The following is a 17,878-nucleotide window of genomic DNA, read 5'->3' as shown; positions in this document are numbered from 1 at the left end:
GGTGCCGTTTACACGACATTCTTAAACAAAGATTTTGTACGTTTTTTGAAGTATATCAATTTTTTTTGTAGACATTCAGGCCGCCTCCAGTTCGTCTTTCCTTCCCTATGTGAACTTTCTAATCATCTTATATTTTTATCTCTGTCTCGTCAGACTGAAGCAGAACAACCTCTGCAGCTGCTCGTCCTATTTTAAAACGGGATTGTTAATCCAGGGAGGCATTGTGTCGCCTGTTTACAGTCATTGTATCGGAGCTAATCATGTTCAGATCCTTACAAGCAGACGAGACGAAGCAGGACCCCCCGCGGTGTGGGGGTGTATTTAATGCTCCGGGACCGCCGCGCTGTGTCGGCGAACTCGGTCACCACTGCGTCTGATTGTCTTTAACGATGAGACAGAAAAGTGCTCAGTGTTCCACCAGTGTAGCAACAGAGGGAAGTAGTGACGTAAGATCAAATGAATAGGATCAAGATAAATGAAAAGAAAAACACAATAAAATAAGAAACGTTACGGGAATATTAGCAATCAATAGGATAGTAATCAGGATAATATCAGAAAGTTGAAAGTCACAATAATAAACAGTATAACTATAATAAAGCAGAGTGCGAGGTTGATAAAGCTGTTTAACGCTTCGTCCTGCAGCTTCTGACTGAAAACCTCAGAAAAGAAGCTGAAATTCACCTCACAGTGTCAAACTCAGGCCACTGGGTTTTTAAAAAAAAATGATATTTCCCCTCTCTGTTAAAAAAAAAATAAAAATCTTCAATTACATGGACCCGCATCTCCACCTGGTTCAGAGCTGCTATGAACAGCCAGACCTGTAGGGGGCAGTGTAACGAGAAGCCATGATAGCCAATCAGAATCCAAGAAAAAAACACGATGTCACGAATTTTGACGGAAACCTCCGCCTCCCCCCTTTACATGCAAACAGAGACAGAGTTTTCCTAAATGGCCGTCCCCGCCGTTTTATGTAAACGCACCGTGTTTTGTTTTGATCACCTACAGGGGGCAGCGTTTTAGTAGCCCGAACACCTTTTCTTTTTTTTTCTTTTTTTTTTGCAGGGGTCCCAGAGTTGGGAAATTATAAAACACTGAGTCTGCTTCTATATATCTATGCTCTCTGTGTCGTTTTCTGTGTTTTGGGTGTATTTGATGAGTCACAGCGCCCCTAAAGGCCTGGCAGATGTACTGCTGGCCCTTTGGCCTGGCGTTGAGCCATGTGGACAGGACACCAGAGAGAGAAAAATGTTTAGGCTGGAGTTTTCAGAAATCGTTGTTTGTGGAGACTCGTAGCTGTGTTTATGTGTAAATGCAGAGAAATATCACAGTTTTTTTTAAAATACCCAGGTACGTGTAGACGTGGCCTCGGGTCCTGGGGGGCTGCAGCCCTGCATGTTTCCCATTTTCAGTGACTCTGAGCAGCGTTAACATGTAAACAGACATCCAAATCACAAGGAAACTTTTGTGTTTTCACTTGAAAACCTTGTGTGAACGAGGCCTAATGACCAACCTGGTTCTCCAAGTAACTGAAAATGACAGTTTAACTAGTTGGTCCTTCAAAAAGTAACTCATGGATCACGTTTGGTGACATCTATTACAAATAATTAATGGTATATAATCACCAGGGACGTCCCGATCACACTTTTTTGCCCCCGATACCGATCCGATTTTTCAGAATGGAGTATCGGCCGATACCGACACTTTCCCGATCCGATACTCACATTACTATTGCAAATATACTCAATAGTGTATTTTTGGAGCGACTAAGATGTCTGAAGCTAAAAGTACTATTGGCAGAAGCTTTGTTTACCTCGAAATTAATGTAAAACTCACTTATTGAATCAAAATTCTTCTCTTTCTCTTTGGTTGTTGTTGTAAACTGAGGAACATCCACACAACGAAAAAAACCATCTATTGTCCTCCCTGGTATTCTCCCTAAGAACCTCCGTCACACCTCACTATGAACACGGCTCAACACGAGGCTTCAGGACATGTAGTACACATGCCAGGCCTTTAGGGGCGCTGTGACTCACCAAACACTATAAAAAAGCAGAAGGAGACAGACCACATAGACATTTAGAAGTAGACTTCTGCACATAAACACATAAACCGCTATATTTAACTCTAGTTTTATAGGTCTACGGCCCCGCTCCGCCTGCTTCTAGCTTCTGCAGCTCCACCAGAGCTTCTAGTCCCTGATTGTTCTGGTTATTAGGGGATGTTGTGGACCGCGTTCTTTTTTTTTTAGATTGGCGGGGTGATCGGCTGGATTTGCCGATCCCCGATCACTCACACATCACTAATATCGGCCCCGATCCGATATCTACCGATTGGATCGGGACATCCCTAATAATCAAATGAAACATGGTAAAATAAAGCTGCTCCACACTGAGACAGGCCCTTCTTTCCTTTGGTAAAATTCTACTTCCTGCCCGTGGATGTGATGATGGATTTGGAAGTTTTGTCTTTAGTTGGACTCGGAGAGAAAAGTGAGTTTCCTCGTGGGACTGAAGCACCGGCCCGGTCCAGATTACAGCGAGTCGCCAGAGCAGCTCATTATTCACTGTTAATCACACCGAGAGCTCCACAGGAAGTCGACGGCCTTTTAATGCGACTGAACGGCCGAGAAATAAAAGCCTTTCTGATTTAATCCGATGTTTTGTCTTTTGCGTGACGACGGCGCGGCGGGAGGAGCTTTGTTCAGCTCCGAGATCCAGAAAAGGAAAATCTCCATCTCATCACAACACAACCTTGTTTTTTCTTCGTCTCTCTCTCCAGATCGTCTCGTCTCTTTTCAGCCACTTTCTTCTTACATCATCTTCGTCTCTCAGAAGAACCGGGGTTTATTTTCCTTCGCTCGGGGCGGTCCACTGCCTCGTCGCGGCGTCCGCCATCAGAGCGACACTTCGCTGTTGTGTAAGGCTCGTTATACCCGCCCTACTTCTCCAGGATCAGCGTTATTAAAGCCTAAACCGAGTCCAGAGCCTCAAACTGTTTCCTCCAACGTGTTTCGTCAGTTTCTCGCCTCCGTTTGGCAAAACATAAAACCAAACCTCAACACACGCCGAACATCCTCAACAGTCCGAATCTCACATGTACTCTCACGAGAGGAAGTAGCGGGATGAAGAAGGGTCAGAACGATCTCCATGTTTGATTCTTTTCTTCTCCTAATACATTTTGAGAATTGATTTGAAGACTGGGTGCGTAACACCACCAGGGGACGACTCCATTTAGCACCTCAAAGAAGTTCACTGATTCATCCTTGTTATCCAGTTCAGCCGTAAGAGGTCATAATGTTCTGGCCGACTGGTGTTGATTGATCCTAATGGCGGGTTGGGTAACGCTGCAGGATTATGTCCAGGGTGACGGCTGCAGCTTCTCCAGAGGTTTAGTAACCAGGGTATGAAATGACGTTCTGATGATACGACTGTCTTAGATTTTGTTTTGTAACATTAAAGGTCTGATCCTGCTGCGTTCAGCCGCTCGGCTCCTGCTGTACTTCCATCTGTGGCCTGAGGAGGCGCTCTGAGCTCATAACTCAATCAATCCCTCTCTGGACTGAAGCGTGAAGCAGTGAAGACCTGAACGCTGCGCCGCAGATCGTATCCAGTGACGACGTGAACAGAAATGTCTTCCATTGTTCTGGACGCTCCACAGATTTCCAGAGTTCCGGTTCGACGCTCTGCGGCTCTGGAAAAACCTTTTATGTTTGCGTCGTTTATCCCTGGAGGTTTTGTTTTCACTGGCAAGGCGAGCAACACGTTATCGAGGTATTGATCGCTGAAGAGTCTGAGTTACTTTCAGCTGAACCGATGCTCTCTCTCCCTGAGCGCGCAGTTAGCATTAGCATTAGCTGTGGTCTCCGTGGTTACTATTAGAGAAGCTCCTGTTTACTGCAGAAGAAGCCGCTCATTGGTCATGAACTAACTCTGTAAGTAGCGTCAGTCTGCCTCAGCAATAACTGTGATTAGCGGCGGCATGCTAAGCTCCAGCTGAAACGACGCTTCAAGTGAAAACGCATCGTTTTCATGTCGTTTCAGAAAAGTTACGCTTTTACATGGAAATGTCCTGAAAACATCAGTTTGTTTGGAAAAAACGCACAAAAAAAACTATAGTGAGCATGTTAGGCCACTAGGTGGTGCTGTTGTTAGTTTTTGTACTGAAACACACACACACACACACACACACACACACACACACACACACACACACACACACACAGCAGAGCACTATGAGCTCTTAATCATGAACTCTGGCAGAACATTCTAATGGACAGACCACCAAGTTGGATTGTTATTATGGTGACTGTCAAAATAAAACCACCAAGTTGGATTGTTATTATGGTGACTGTCAAAATAAAACCACCAAGTTGGATTGTTATTATGGTGACTGTCAAAATAAAACCACCAAGTTGGATTGTTATTATGGTGACTGTCAAAATAAAACAACCAAGTTGGATTGTCATTACGGTGACTGTCAAAATAAAACCACCAAGTTGGATTGTTATTATGGTGACTGTCAAAATAAAACTACCAAGTTGGATTGTTATTATGGTGACTGTCAAAATAAAACCACCAAGTTGGATTGTTATTATGGTGACTGTCAAAATAAAACCACCAAGTTGGATTGTTATTATGGTGACTGTCAAAATAAAACCACCAAGTTGGATTGTTATTATGGTGACTGTCAAAATAAAACAACCAAGTTGGATTGTCATTACGGTGACTGTCAAAATAAAACCACCAAGTTGGATTGTCATTAAGGTGACTGTCAAAATAAAACCACCAAGTTGGATTGTCATTAAGGTGACTGTCAAAATAAAACTACCAAGTTGGATTGTTATTATAGTGACTGTCAAAATAAAACCACCAAGTTGGATTGTTATTATGGTGACTGTCAAAATAAAACCACCAAGTTGGATTGTTATTATGGTGACTGTCAAAATAAAACCACCAAGTTGGATTGTTATTATGGTGACTGTCAAAATAAAACAACCAAGTTGGATTGTCATTACGGTGACTGTCAAAATAAAACCACCAAGTTGGATTGTCATTAAGGTGACTGTCAAAATAAAACCACCAAGTTGGATTGTCATTAAGGTGACTGTCAAAATAAAACTACCAAGTTGGATTGTTATTATAGTGACTGTCAAAATAAAACCACCAAGTGGGATTGTCATTAAGGTGACTGTCAAAATAAAACCACCAGGTTGGACTGTTATTATGGTGACTGTCAAAATAAAAGTTCCAGTAGAATATGGACTGGGAGTCATGACACCACGGAGGAAACTTTGTTCTGATCGGCTGTACTGAGCATGTGCAGAAGATCTAGTTCCTCCAGCCAGACAAAAAAGCTGAAGGAAAAGATCTTTACGTAACAGTGAATAATCTACCGTATGCAGGATTAAAATCCGCCGTGGTGTTAAAACCGGAACGACGTGGATTTGGGTTTGGAGTGAGTCAGAAGAGAATCCACAGGAGAAAGTGATCCTAGTCTTTTGAGTAAATCTCTTCCAGCTCAGCGGTCCATCCAGAAACAGAGTGAGGAGCGTTTCCTGTTGCGAGTGTCAGAGAGCGATCGCTGGAAACACAAGAAGAGACAGAAAGAGACTCAGTGACGGACAAATGGTGCCTTCAAGTGTGAGCAGGAAGAGAAAGAGGAGCGATGTAAGGTCTGACAGCCCGCCATGGAGACCGATGAGAGAGTGAGTCAGCATTTAAAGCTGAAATTCTGAGAAAATCCATCTGACAGGAAGTCAGTTTAGTGACAGAGCGCAGGGAGGAAACCTTCCTCTGAATCCACCGGCCGCCGTTTGTCACGTCGCCTCAAGTGACCGACCAAGAGAAGCAGTGGTCAGCGGTTACAGGGCGATGGTTGTGAGAGGAAAGATGAAAGTCTGCGGCTCCTTCTGGAGGTGATCTGAGTGTGAGAAGAGATTCCTGATCACTTCATCACGCTGTGGACGGTCGACCTGCTGGTCAGGAGAGTCTGACTTCATCCAGTCAACCCTCTTCTTAAGTTCCTCCAGCAGAACAAACTTTGTTCCTCCATAAAGGAGAGGTTCTGTCCAGAGAACCAACCAAACCAGAACCTCTCCTCTCATTCCAACCTGCAGGTTCCTCAATCCTTCACAATAAAGTCCAGAAGTTTCCAGACAAACCATCAAACTGTTGATGGTTCCTGACTGACGCCATCTTGGGAAACCTGCCCCAAGGGATTGTGGGATATCCAAGATGGCGGCAGCTCCAGCCAGAACATCAACATTTGAAAAAGCTCCAGACTTTGTCAAGGAAAGAGCCTTGAATCCTGGAGAAAGTCTGGATGGAGTGAAACTGAAGCTTTTTCCTCAGAGAATCCAGATGTGCAGAGATCCAGAGGACAAACGGGATCTTGTGACACGAAGCCTCGGGAACCTTCAGGAGGTTCTGGGACGATGAGACGTCAACAAACCGGGGATGTCCCGCCAAAATAAAATGCTGGAAATACCAGTTAGTCTGAGTGTGAAGAGGAACTTCCTTCAGGAAGTTTTTATTACAGACGAACGTCGACAACTAGAACTGGATCCTAGTTTCATTTGGATTCTGGTGGAGGAACTTTAAACTTTACTAACCTGCAGTAACACAAAGTTAAGCTTCAAACTAAACGCCTCCGACTTTATACTTCTGTTTGTTGGAAAGAGAGTTTGGTGTTCAGTCCACGAGGTGGCGCTGCTCTAAACCAAAATACTCCAAAACAAAGAGCACGAGTGCAGAAAAACACAAACTACAATATATAACTTGTAGAACTGTCGATCCCAAGCAGCTTCTCCACCCTGTACACCACCACCAGGGTTTAAGTGACTCATCTGGAAATGAAACCTGCAGTTTCACCAGCAGAGGGCGTGCTAACGTTACTGCCGGCTGAGAATGTCTCTGCATGTCCGTCGCAGGTCCTCCTTTTGATGAAATATTCACTTTGCCAGTATTTGAAGCTACTCTGATGTCCTTCCTCCTGAAGTGGAACCTGACTTTGGAGTGTTCGTGTCGCTTGGCCGCCATGCTTCCTGGCGGCTGGAGTGACTTCCTGTTAGCTTCTGAGGAGGAAGTACCTGGTCACTGAAGGATGAAGACGCGGCGTGGCGATATCCTGCCTTCGTGTTGCCCAATATGTTCCCCTGCTGCACAGAAACCTAATTATTCGAACCTTCTGCACCTGATCAGTGGTTCTCAGGGACTGAAGGTGTCACCAGAAGAGGAAAAAGCCTGGACTCCTCCTCCGGCCAGCAGGGACAATGAGACCGAGTCCCTCCCAGTGGACAAACCTCTGATCACTCAGCAGCCCGGCAGGTTTGGGAGGAATCACACTTTTCTCAACTGGAATTAGGGAATAACGTCACGTCTATTTCTGAGTCTTTCTGTTTAGTATTCAAGACTGCTAATGAGCCGGCTTCTCTCTGGAGGGCCTGTTGGAGCTCCGACAACGTTTCTCACTCAGATTATTTTAGTTTCTAAACCGTTTGCCAGGGACAATAATAATGGACTGAAGCATCGGAGAGCTCAGATTGAAATGTGTGGCTCAGAGTTGTCTTCAGCTTAAAATGAACAAAAGGACGTGTGATTTCTTTGGGGAAACTCAAAACACAGTTGCTGACTTTGCACATTTCTTAACATGTGGAGGAACCATCTGTTGCTGCGACAATCATCTGCTATCAAGACGCTGGATAAAAGAACATCCAAACTGTCGGGGGGGGGGGCAAATTCCATTCAAGTGAAGCTGTAAGTTATTGAAGCTTCTCAAAGCGTCGGGTTTGTTTAGGTGAGACGTCTGGAAGCTCGTCCCCGGAGAGAAGAACAAAACCCGTCCGGATGAAGAGAAGCAAACCGTCACTCCTCAGAGAGCAGAACCGCCGGCAGCTGCCGCCTCAGGCAGAAAACACCGGGAAGAAGCAGACCTATTGTAATCTATTGTTATTACGGTGGCCGTCAAAATAAAAGTGCCAAGTTGGATTGTTATTACGGTGGCCGTCAAAATAAAAGTACCAGGTTGGATTGTTATTACGCTGGCCGTCAAAATAAAAGTGCCAAGTTGGATTGTTATTACCGTGGCCGTCAAAATAAAAGTACCAAGTTGGATTGTTATTACCGTGGCCGTCAAAATAAAAGTACCAAGTTGGATTGTTATTACCGTGGCCGTCAAAATAAAAGTACCAAGTTGGATTGTTATTACCGTGGCCGTCAAAATAAAAGTACCAAGTTGGATTGTTATTACCGTGGCCGTCAAAATAAAAGTACCAAGTTGGATTGTTATTACCGTGGCCGTCAAAATAAAAGTACCAAGTTGGATTGTTATTACCGTGGCCGTCAAAATAAAAGTACCAAGTTGGATTGTTATTACCGTGGCCGTCAAAATAAAAGTACCAAGTTGGATTGTTATTACCGTGGCCGTCAAAAGTACCAGGTCCAGGAGAATCTGGACTGGGAGTCTTGACACTACGGAGGAAACATGGTTCTGATTGGCTCTACTGAGCATGTGCAGAACTACTGGTTACTATAGTCGTGGTCTGCATGTGCAGTGGTCGCATTTTTAAAAAGTTGTGTTTTCACCACTTTACCCGGAGGCAGCCGTTGCATTTTCAAAGAGTTGCATTTTCACCAGTTTCCATGGAAACGTAGTGTTTCCATGGAAACGTAGCGTTTCCAAAAAGATGTTTTTTCACGTTTCAATGAAGACGGAGTTGTCGCATTTTCAAAAAGTTGCACTTTCTACTATTTACTCTGTCATTGTGATTTCAAAAAGTTCCACCTTGATGGCAGTTTCCAGAAAGTCAAGTTTTTTTTAAAATCATGCGTTTTTACTTGAAACATTGAGGTGTAAAGGAGATCGCTTCCCGTTGAAACGCCGGTTCTCCGCCCCGCCGCCTCCTGCAGAGACGATTCATCTCTAAATGAACCCGAGTCGTTTCTGCAGGACTGAAGCTCTTCAGTCTGTCTGACCAAGTCGAGGCGAAGCGTGACGGCGAGCTGGTCTCAGCGAGGACGGCGGCGACATGTTGTATCTGGCGTGAGCGGCTGATGACACCAGGACTTCTGGGGAGCGCCGGGGTTTCGCTCCACCTCAGGAACAGCTTTCTGCCGCCTCTTTGTCACAAAGGCGTCAGGTTCTTTGTATTATTGACGTTTTACATGACGAGCTGCGTCGTCTCTTCGCCTGTTCTGCTTTATGTAAATACCCTGATACAATCTGACACTTATTTTTAGGTTGTTTTTCTCTGAAAATATTAGTTAACCATCTGTGAAACATGATAAACCGGATGAACCGCCATTAAGTGTATTCGTAGTAAACAAGCAAATTTTAGTCTCAGGGCCAAGATAGTGTAAATATGTACATACGTATAAATGATTTGTCACTTACACCCGAAGAAAATGTGCTGAAAAGAGTTAAATTGACCATAATTACATCAGTATGACCATTTCCAGCTCAGAAAACTCATAATTGGACAATTTTATCACCTTTTTTCTGTAAAAGATAGTCGAACACTATTGAGCACCGCTGATGGAACGTACAATATGTCACATCAAAAACAACGAATTATGTAATTATTACTAATCACCTACGTATTTTTTCTTAAAACTCAAACAATCAGTGTTATATGCACGGTGCATATAATAGTGGATTAACATAATCACAATCAGAATATTTTATCAATCCCAGCGGCTAATCCCTTTGGTGCACCAGGTGGCAGCAGTGAGTCACTATTACTCAAATTGATCACGTGAAGAATTAAAAAAAAATCTTATTTGTGTTCAAATCTGCTTCTTTTTCTGTTCTGATAATGAAATCGTAAAGAAAGGTAGAAGGATTCATTGCATCATCTTGTGGTATAAAGTGGTTTTGCAGGTCGGAAGGTTTATATATATATATATATATATATATATATATGTCTTGGTCCACATTATCTCTGAGGCTCTTCAGATCGTACTACCCTGCCTCACCTCATTTTGACTGTATATCAATAATCCTTCTCGTTCTTTCATCGGTGGGTAAAGTATTTGTCTGCTGCTATAAAAAGAAGTCGCAAGACTTTCAATTATTAGAATGATAAAATCATCTTTAAATGCCATTTTTGAAGGTATATTAGCGTATTCTACTTTTGTGCACTGGGTGGCAGTAGTGAGTGGAGGGTCGCAGATGGTCTCATCACACTATCTTGTGGTACAAATGGGTATTGCAACCCTAACTGAGCTCTGGATTCCGGTTAGTTTGTTAACTTTGTTAAATATCTCTTCTACGTTCAGATGAGTCTTTTTTATCTTTAAACTATTGCAGCCAGTAACTTTTAAAAGGAAGATAATAAAGAGCTCAGAATCAAAACATATAATGAGAAAAACATGAAAGTCGTGGGAATTATTACAACTTTTCCTTCTCGTTTTGTCCCATTATCACTTTGCTGATCACGTTTAAAGTCGTTTAAGGTTTCAGGTGTAAAGATCAGAAAGGCTCAGTGGAAACTGTGGAAACACCGAAGAAGATGCAGTTTGCCTGTTTGGCCACTAGTGGGTGGCGTTTCAGTAATGATGCGTTTTTCTCTGTTTATACAGTGAAAAAGTTCCAGGTTTTCAAAAAGTTGTCTTTCCAGTGACTCCGAGCACAGTAGCACCAAAAAGAGTTTGTTTTCAGGTGAACCCGTTCAGACCGAGCTGAGCTGAGCTGAGCTGAGCTGAGCTGAGCGAGCAGACCGAGCTGAGCGAGCAGACCGAGCTGAGCGAGCAGACCGAGCTGAGCGAGCAGACCGAGCTGAGCGAGCAGACCGAGCCGAGCCGAGCTGAGCGAGCTGAGCAGACCGAGCCGAGCCGAGCTGAGCGAGCAGACCGAGCTGAGCAGACCGAGCCGAGCCGAGCTGAGCGAGCAGACCGAGCTGAGCGAGCAGGCCGAGCCGAGCCGAGCTGAGCGAGCCGAGCTGAGCAGGCCGAGCAGACTGAGCTGAGCTGAGCCGAGCTGAGCTGAGCTGAGCTGAGCTGAGCGAGCTGAGCGAGCCGAGCTGAGCTGAGCGAGCCGAGCAGACCGAGCCGAGCAGACCGAGCTGAGCAGACCGAGCTGAGCAGGCCGAGCAGACTGAGCTGAGCCGAGCAGACTGAGCTGAGCCGAGCTGAGCTGAGCTGAGCTGAGCTGAGCGAGCCTGCCTTCACTGAGCTGCAGCAACAGTCTGACTGACTGACAGGAAATCATCTTTCACGTTCTACACGGCGTTTTTCATGACCTCCATAATGACCTCATTAATAATCACATTTCTTCAGGAGCTCGGCTCAGCGACTAATCTGTGATCTCATTAGTCGTCATTCTTGCCCCCGTCTCTTGATTCACCCGTAATCTCCCTCCTGACACCACCATGGCCTCCCACCGGCGCTCCTGACCGCTCCAGACGATCTCCCATCGGCCTGACGCCGCGCCGCGTTCGCTCTTCGGCTCGGTGAATGAATGTGAAGCACTTCGTTCGTGTAACGAATAATAATAAAACATAAGTGCGTGTTGATGTTTGGTGGCGGCGTGGCTAATGACTGCTTTTGTCTTCTCTTTAGAGAGAGTGACGGGCGAGTAGTCAGCGCCGCAGCTCGCTCGTCCCTCTGAATAATTTCTTCTCATGCTAATGAATTTGCGATTTAGGGCTTAGAGCTTCTTGTGTGAGCGGCGGCTCGTGACATTCAGCGAGCCGCGCTGCGCGGCGGCGGCAGCGGCGGCGGGAGCGGCGATGATGAAGCGCAGTGGATGATGTGTGTCTGACGGAGGTTATGTGAGTTCACCAGGAGGGACGCTGACAAACAGATTAACAGACCGAAGGAGGCAGAGGGCAGGAAACAACGCTGAGCTTCCTGAGCGTAATCAGCAGCGACCTGGAGCGGCAGGCTGACGGCAGAGGAGCAGACGAGTCCAGCGCTTTGGGATGTGATTACTGCGGGGAGCAACATGCTAGTAACTGATTACTATCATTAGATTACACACAGAGTCACAGTTACTGAGGCTTCAGTCAGGTTTACTTCTATACTGTTACCAGGTCACTAAAGGTTAAAGATGTGTCACTGTAAGTAGCATTAGCATTAGCATCAGCATTAGCATTAGCATGATTCGACAGGAGACTGGATCAGGATTAGCGGGCTGTTAGCGGTTAGCGTCACTGAGCTGAGGTCATGTTGGTAGTTTATCTCAGAAGTATTTAGTTCATTAATATATTACTTTTAGGAACTGTTTATTTTACAGAGCATCTTCCTCTTCTAACATCCAGATTGTAGAGCAGCTTCCTCCTCTAACATCCAGATTACAGAGCATCTTCCCCCTCTAACATCCAGATTACAGAGCATCGTCCTCCTCTAACATCCAGATTGTAGAGTAGCTTCCTCCTCTAACATCCAGATTACAGAGCATCTCCTCCTCTAACATCCAGATTACAGAGCATCTTCCCCTCTAACATCCAGATTACAGAGCATCTTCCCCCTCTAACATACAGATTACAGAGCATCTTCCTCCTCTAACATCCAGATTGTAGAGCAGCTTCCTCCTCTAACATCCAGATTACAGAGCATCTTCCTCCTCTAACATCCAGATTGTAGAGCATCTCCCCCTAACACCCAGATTACAGAGCATCTTCCCCTCTAACATCCAGATTGTAGAGCAGCTTCCTCCTCTGACATCCAGATTATAGAGCATCTTCCACCTCTAACATCCAGATTACAGAGCATCTTCCCCCTCTAACCTCCAGATTACAGCGCATCGTCCTCCTCTAACATCAGATTATAGAGCATCTTCCCCTAAAAAACAGAACTCGCACACTTAAATCTGAAATCACAGTCGTATGTGTGAGTTTCAAAAACAAATCTAAATTAGTGATGTTCAGCTGGAACAGATTTTAAAAAGTTTCACATTAAAAGGTTGTTGTTTTCAATGTTTAGAGTTTGTTTGTTTCAAAAGTGCAAAAAAAAAGACAAACGACAAAATCTAGAGAGAAAATAGATTTGAAGTGTTGGTGATCAACAGTTTGTGTTTCCAGTCGAGCCGACGGCCGTCGGAGTCGATCAAGGCCACTTTATGCCGAGTCAACAGATCGTTGCCGCTCTCGTTCTAAAAATAAACACTTGATGTATTTTTGTCAGAAGCTTTGCGGAGCAGAAGAAGCACACAGGAAGTCAGACGTGTTAACAGCCTCAGACTTTTGGAGGATGTGATTCAATCTGTGCACGCAGCCGTCGGCGTGCGTCTGCACGGCGACATTCGTGTGGCGGTAATGAGACCCGTGTGCACACAGACAATGGAGACCACAGCTGGGCGACGTGACGCCCGGGGGGGTACCGGGTCTTCAGACGCTCTGGTCTGGAGCTTTTCCACCTGTTCCTCCCCGGCCGTACTCGACTCTACTTTCTTTACTGCGCTTTTACACCATGTGTTACCAGCAGCTACCAGGTACTTTCCTCCTACCAGGTACTTTCCTCCCACCAGGTACTTTCCTTCTACCAGGTACTCCTGCTACCAGGTACTTTCCTCCTACCAGGTACTCCTCCTACCAAGTACTTTCCTCCTACCAAGTACTTTCCTCCTACCAGGTACTTTCCTCCCCCCAGGTACTTTCCTTCTACCAGGTACTCCTGCTACCAAGTACTTTCCTCCTACCAGGTACTTTCCTCCCCCCAGGTACTTTCCTTCTACCAGGTACTCCTGCTACCAGGTACTTTCCTCCTACCAGGTACTCCTCCTACCAAGTACTTTCCTCCTACCAGGTACTTTCCTCCTACCAGGTACTCCTCCTACCAAGTACTTTCCTCCTACCAGGTACTTTCCTCCCCCCAGGTACTTTCCTTCTACCAGGTACTCCTGCTACCAAGTACTTTCCTCCCACCAGGTACTTTCCTTCTACCAGGTACTCCTGCTACCAGGTACTTTCCTCCTACCAGGTACTTTCCAGGTACCTTCCTCATACCAGGTACTTTCCTCCCACCAGGTACTTTCCTCCCACCAGGTACTTTCCTACTACCAGGTACTTTCCAGGTACTTTCCTGGTTCCTCCTCCAGGTTCCCAGTGAGCTCAGGCCAGGAGACAATGTGACGTCGGCAGACGGCAGCCTCTGATTGGCCGGCGCGTCACGACACAGGTGAGTCAGAGAGCGTCTCGTTCAGCGGCCATTTTTAAACCCGATCAGAACCAGAGAGTCGCTCTGAACTCAACCAGTGGAGCAGCGAGGAGCTGAGACGTTTCTGTGTCTGGAGGCGACCAGAGGATTCAGGAGGTCTCCGAACCACGATACCACCGGTGTTTAGGATGAACTGGTTCCCCTCTTAAAAACCCGACCAGAACCCGGAGCTGTCCTGGAGAACGCAGTTTAACCACATTTCCATTCAAGTTTAAAGTATCGTAGTATTTGTCTTATATTAACATCAGCTGCTGCTCACGGCTGCTGGCAGAAGTCACCAGTTAACAGGGGCACCAGTGAAACCAAAACACCGCACAGTGAAGCACCATCGTAACAACCCACATTTTGTAATATTGATAATAAATATATCAAAATATATAGTATATGATTTATTATTTGAGCTGATATCCAATGCACGTTCGCTCTGCATCATTCCAGGGAATAGAAAGAAACCGATTTGGATTTCTGTTTCTTCCTTTATTTCTCTCCTCCCTGTCGTTCCCTCCCCCTGCTGTGTCTCATCATCCCTGCCTCCCAATGTGTACTCAAGCCTTCACATTGGTAATCTGCCTTAACTCGCATAATTTGTATCCCTGTACTTTTTCCTCGAGTAACTATAATTGTTGTTGTTCTTTAATAAATATTACTCTAGTGCGTTTGTAGTGTTTTGTTCCTCTGTTGACGCAGAACAACTTCAAAATCTTCCCACAAACTGTGCAGTAGGATTTCATTTTTTTATAGAGTAAAACTGAACTGAACTTGTGGCTCCGCAGTAATCCGAGTTATTCATGTGGCCCTGTGGGAAGATATGCTGCCCACGCGTGGTTAAGACCAAATGCAACCTGACGAGTGAGCCGACCAGTCCAAACTGAGGGCGAAAAAACCCTTCAGGGACGGATTTCTGTAGTGTCGCAAAATCCACCAGAAAATACTACAGACATTTACAGGTCCTTTTAGATGCATGCAAATCTTAGAACACACACACACACACACACACACACACACACACACACACACACACACACACACACACACACACACACACACACACACACACTGCTGTCAGCCGTACACGATTCAAAGTGCACTAACTTGTTACCTACTGTTTGTTTTTGTGTTCTGAATGAAAGGGGCAGAAAATTAGAAGAAAGACTTGCTGGGAAGGTTTGTTGAGGGGGGGCAGGGGGGGGGGGGGGGGGTGGACTCTCCACCTACAGTCTCATCAAATAGATATTCACAGTGAAAGAGTGTGTATAGAAAGATATGATAGAAGTGTTAGAAGGGGTTAATTTAAAAAACAGTCTTGACACCTCAGATCATCTAGCTCATTTCTCCATCCATTATTCATTTCCAGTTTTTGTAGATTTTCTCTGAATGAGTGTAAACTGCAGTCACATGGTCCTGTGGGCTTTTTTTATTAAACTGAAGCAGCCCCTGAATATAAACTCCTCCAGTACCGTCGATCCCTCCATTTTACCACTGAGCAGAAGTTCTGACGAGGCCTTTTAATGTCAGCTCTAATGTTATGACTGAACACCACGTCAGATCAGCAAATGGTTGTTGAGAAATGAGACTTCCAGAGTTTTCAAAACGCTGTGTAAACGCAGAAAGGAACTGTTCTGAAAGTGTGGTACAACCTAGGCTTTATGGTCGGGGTGTCAAACATCTGAACATGTAAGAAAGCCAAAGAAAACATTGATCATATAACAAAGTTCTTTAGACACACGGAGACACCAGCTGAGATCTCAGTGATGCTGCTATAAAGCCTCAGAGCCTTTAGAGTCAGGGGGAGATTGTCAAAACTCCCATAATGCAACAGCTACAGGAGAAGTTTTTCTTTGTCTTTTTTATGTTTCACAGTATTTCTCAGAAGGCTTCATTAAAACTCACTTTATGTTACGATTGTAGTATTTTTTAGTAGTCAAGCATTCGGTTTTTGTGAATATTGGGACTCTTTCATCACGTATACTCGACACTAAACTCGGTGGCGACTGAACGCCAACTCAATAGAGCTCATCGTGAGCAAACCTTGCATCCCTCGTTTCTTACCATAGAGAATCGTCACCATGGAGACCGGCATGACCAGAATGCCCAGCAGCATGTCGGCCACGGCCAGCGACATCAGGAAGTAGTTGGTGGCGTTCTGCAGCTTCTTCTCCAGAGACACGGCCAGGATGACCAGGATGTTCCCCATCACTGTGACGGCGATGACGGCTAAAATCAGCAGCGCCGCCCAGTTCTTGTCCCCGGGCGGCTCCGGGGGAGGACACGGCGACGCCAACGCTCCCTCGCCGCCGCGGAGCGACCAGTTCCCAAGCTGCTGGCACGTCGGGATCGTGACGTTGGCGAGCCCGCTGGGAGCCCACGGGTCGGACTCCGGCGGCACCGCCGCTCCCACAGCCTTGGAGATCAACTCGGACAGGTTGGCGCCGCGCAGGTTCATGGTGTCAGCGCGGTATTGCCTCAGGAAGCCAACATGGAAAATGGGTCAGCGCGAATCGTAGCCATGGTGGACCGGCTGCCCAGGTGAAGACCAGAAATACTGCACCATTTATCACCGGTGTGATGAGCCGTGACTTATTTACTCCATCGTTTCCGAGGGAACGCAAAACCTGGGATTGGACGGAGATCAACAGATGATCTCCCCAAACGGGGACGATGAAATAGCATCCAGCCAAAATCGGCTCGGCAACAAGAAATGAATTCACACCAATGAAGAAGATCAAAGAGCTAAAAGAAATCTCCTCCAAGCAAACGTTGGCCTGCCTCTGACTCGCAAGTCTTCAAACAACATCCTCCCGTCCGCCGATGATAGGATCCATCCGAACGGAGGGAGACGTTCAGTTCCAGGTTTCTCCTCCTCGGAGCTCCTCTCATGTTCAAAGCACTCGGTCCATGTGAGTCACAGATCAAACTTGAATCCTAAGAAGTTTCCCACCGAGGCGGGTTCTGGTCCCTGAGTTTGGCTCGGTGATCTCTCAGGGAACCGGACGGTACCCTTTGGGTTTCCTACCTGCAGGGACGATCCTGCCCGTCTTCGTCTGAAAAGCCTCGCGCGTCCATCAACTCATCCCTGCACCTCTGAGAGCGCGGCGGCGGCGGCTGACAGAGACGGATGATGAACATGATGATTTTTGACGAGCCTCTCACTAAGTTTCCCTCCTTTTGCACGGTCGCGCGAGGAAGTGTGACTCACGCAGAGGAAACCTTCAAACCGAGCAGAAAACAATCTGAAATATCCTGGAATCTCCTCCTCAGTGGAAAATGTCAGTCACTCGTCACACAGACGTCGTTTTTTTTCTCTGTAATATTTCCATTTCTTGTTACTTTCCCAAAAAGAAAACTACGATGAAAGATGCTGAGGAGGAAGAGGAGAGGAGAGGATGTGCGTTCTCTCCATTCTTCAGGAGGTTAGTCGGTTTCCAGTAGAGCGTTGGGAAGCGTTCGGATGGTGATCAGGAGCTGAAAGCTTCTCTCCTCACACTGCCTCTCTCTCTTTCTCTCTCCTCTCTCTCTCCCTCTGCGACGCTCTGCTGGGATCTCCTGCTGCCCCCCCCCCCCCCTCTCTCTCTCTCTCCCCCTCCCTCTCTCTCCCGGAACCTCCTTCCTCTCTCTCCTTCTCTCGTTCTGCCTCTCAAAGGTAAACGTCGCCTCTTTTCCCTTCAGTTCACTTGAAAAAGGCTTTGAGTTGTCAGAACTGTGTTCTGATCCACTTCTGCCAAAAT

General features: G+C 46.0%; 1 protein-coding gene across 1 annotated transcript in view; it reads right to left on the bottom strand.

Moving 5' to 3' along the window:
- The window catches only part of htr2aa (5-hydroxytryptamine (serotonin) receptor 2A-a), a gene marked incomplete at its 3' end in the record, with an annotated part of 45,117 nt that extends 27,451 nt beyond the window's left edge, over nucleotides 1–17,666 (bottom strand). The window contains exon 1 of the mRNA XM_080478917.1: nucleotides 16,203–17,666. Coding sequence (XP_080335043.1) covers nucleotides 16,203–16,596 — 394 coding nt within the window. The 5' untranslated portion in view covers nucleotides 16,597–17,666. The remainder of the gene's footprint in view (nucleotides 1–16,202) is intronic.
- Nucleotides 17,667–17,878: the final 212 nt, after the last annotated feature.

This window comes from Lipophrys pholis (assembly GCF_963383615.2).
Source record: "Lipophrys pholis genome assembly, chromosome: 13".
NCBI classification, from domain to species: domain Eukaryota; kingdom Metazoa; phylum Chordata; class Actinopteri; order Blenniiformes; family Blenniidae; genus Lipophrys; species Lipophrys pholis.
Note: the sequence above shows the minus strand (reverse complement) of the source record. Positions and strands in the feature narration are given on the sequence as shown.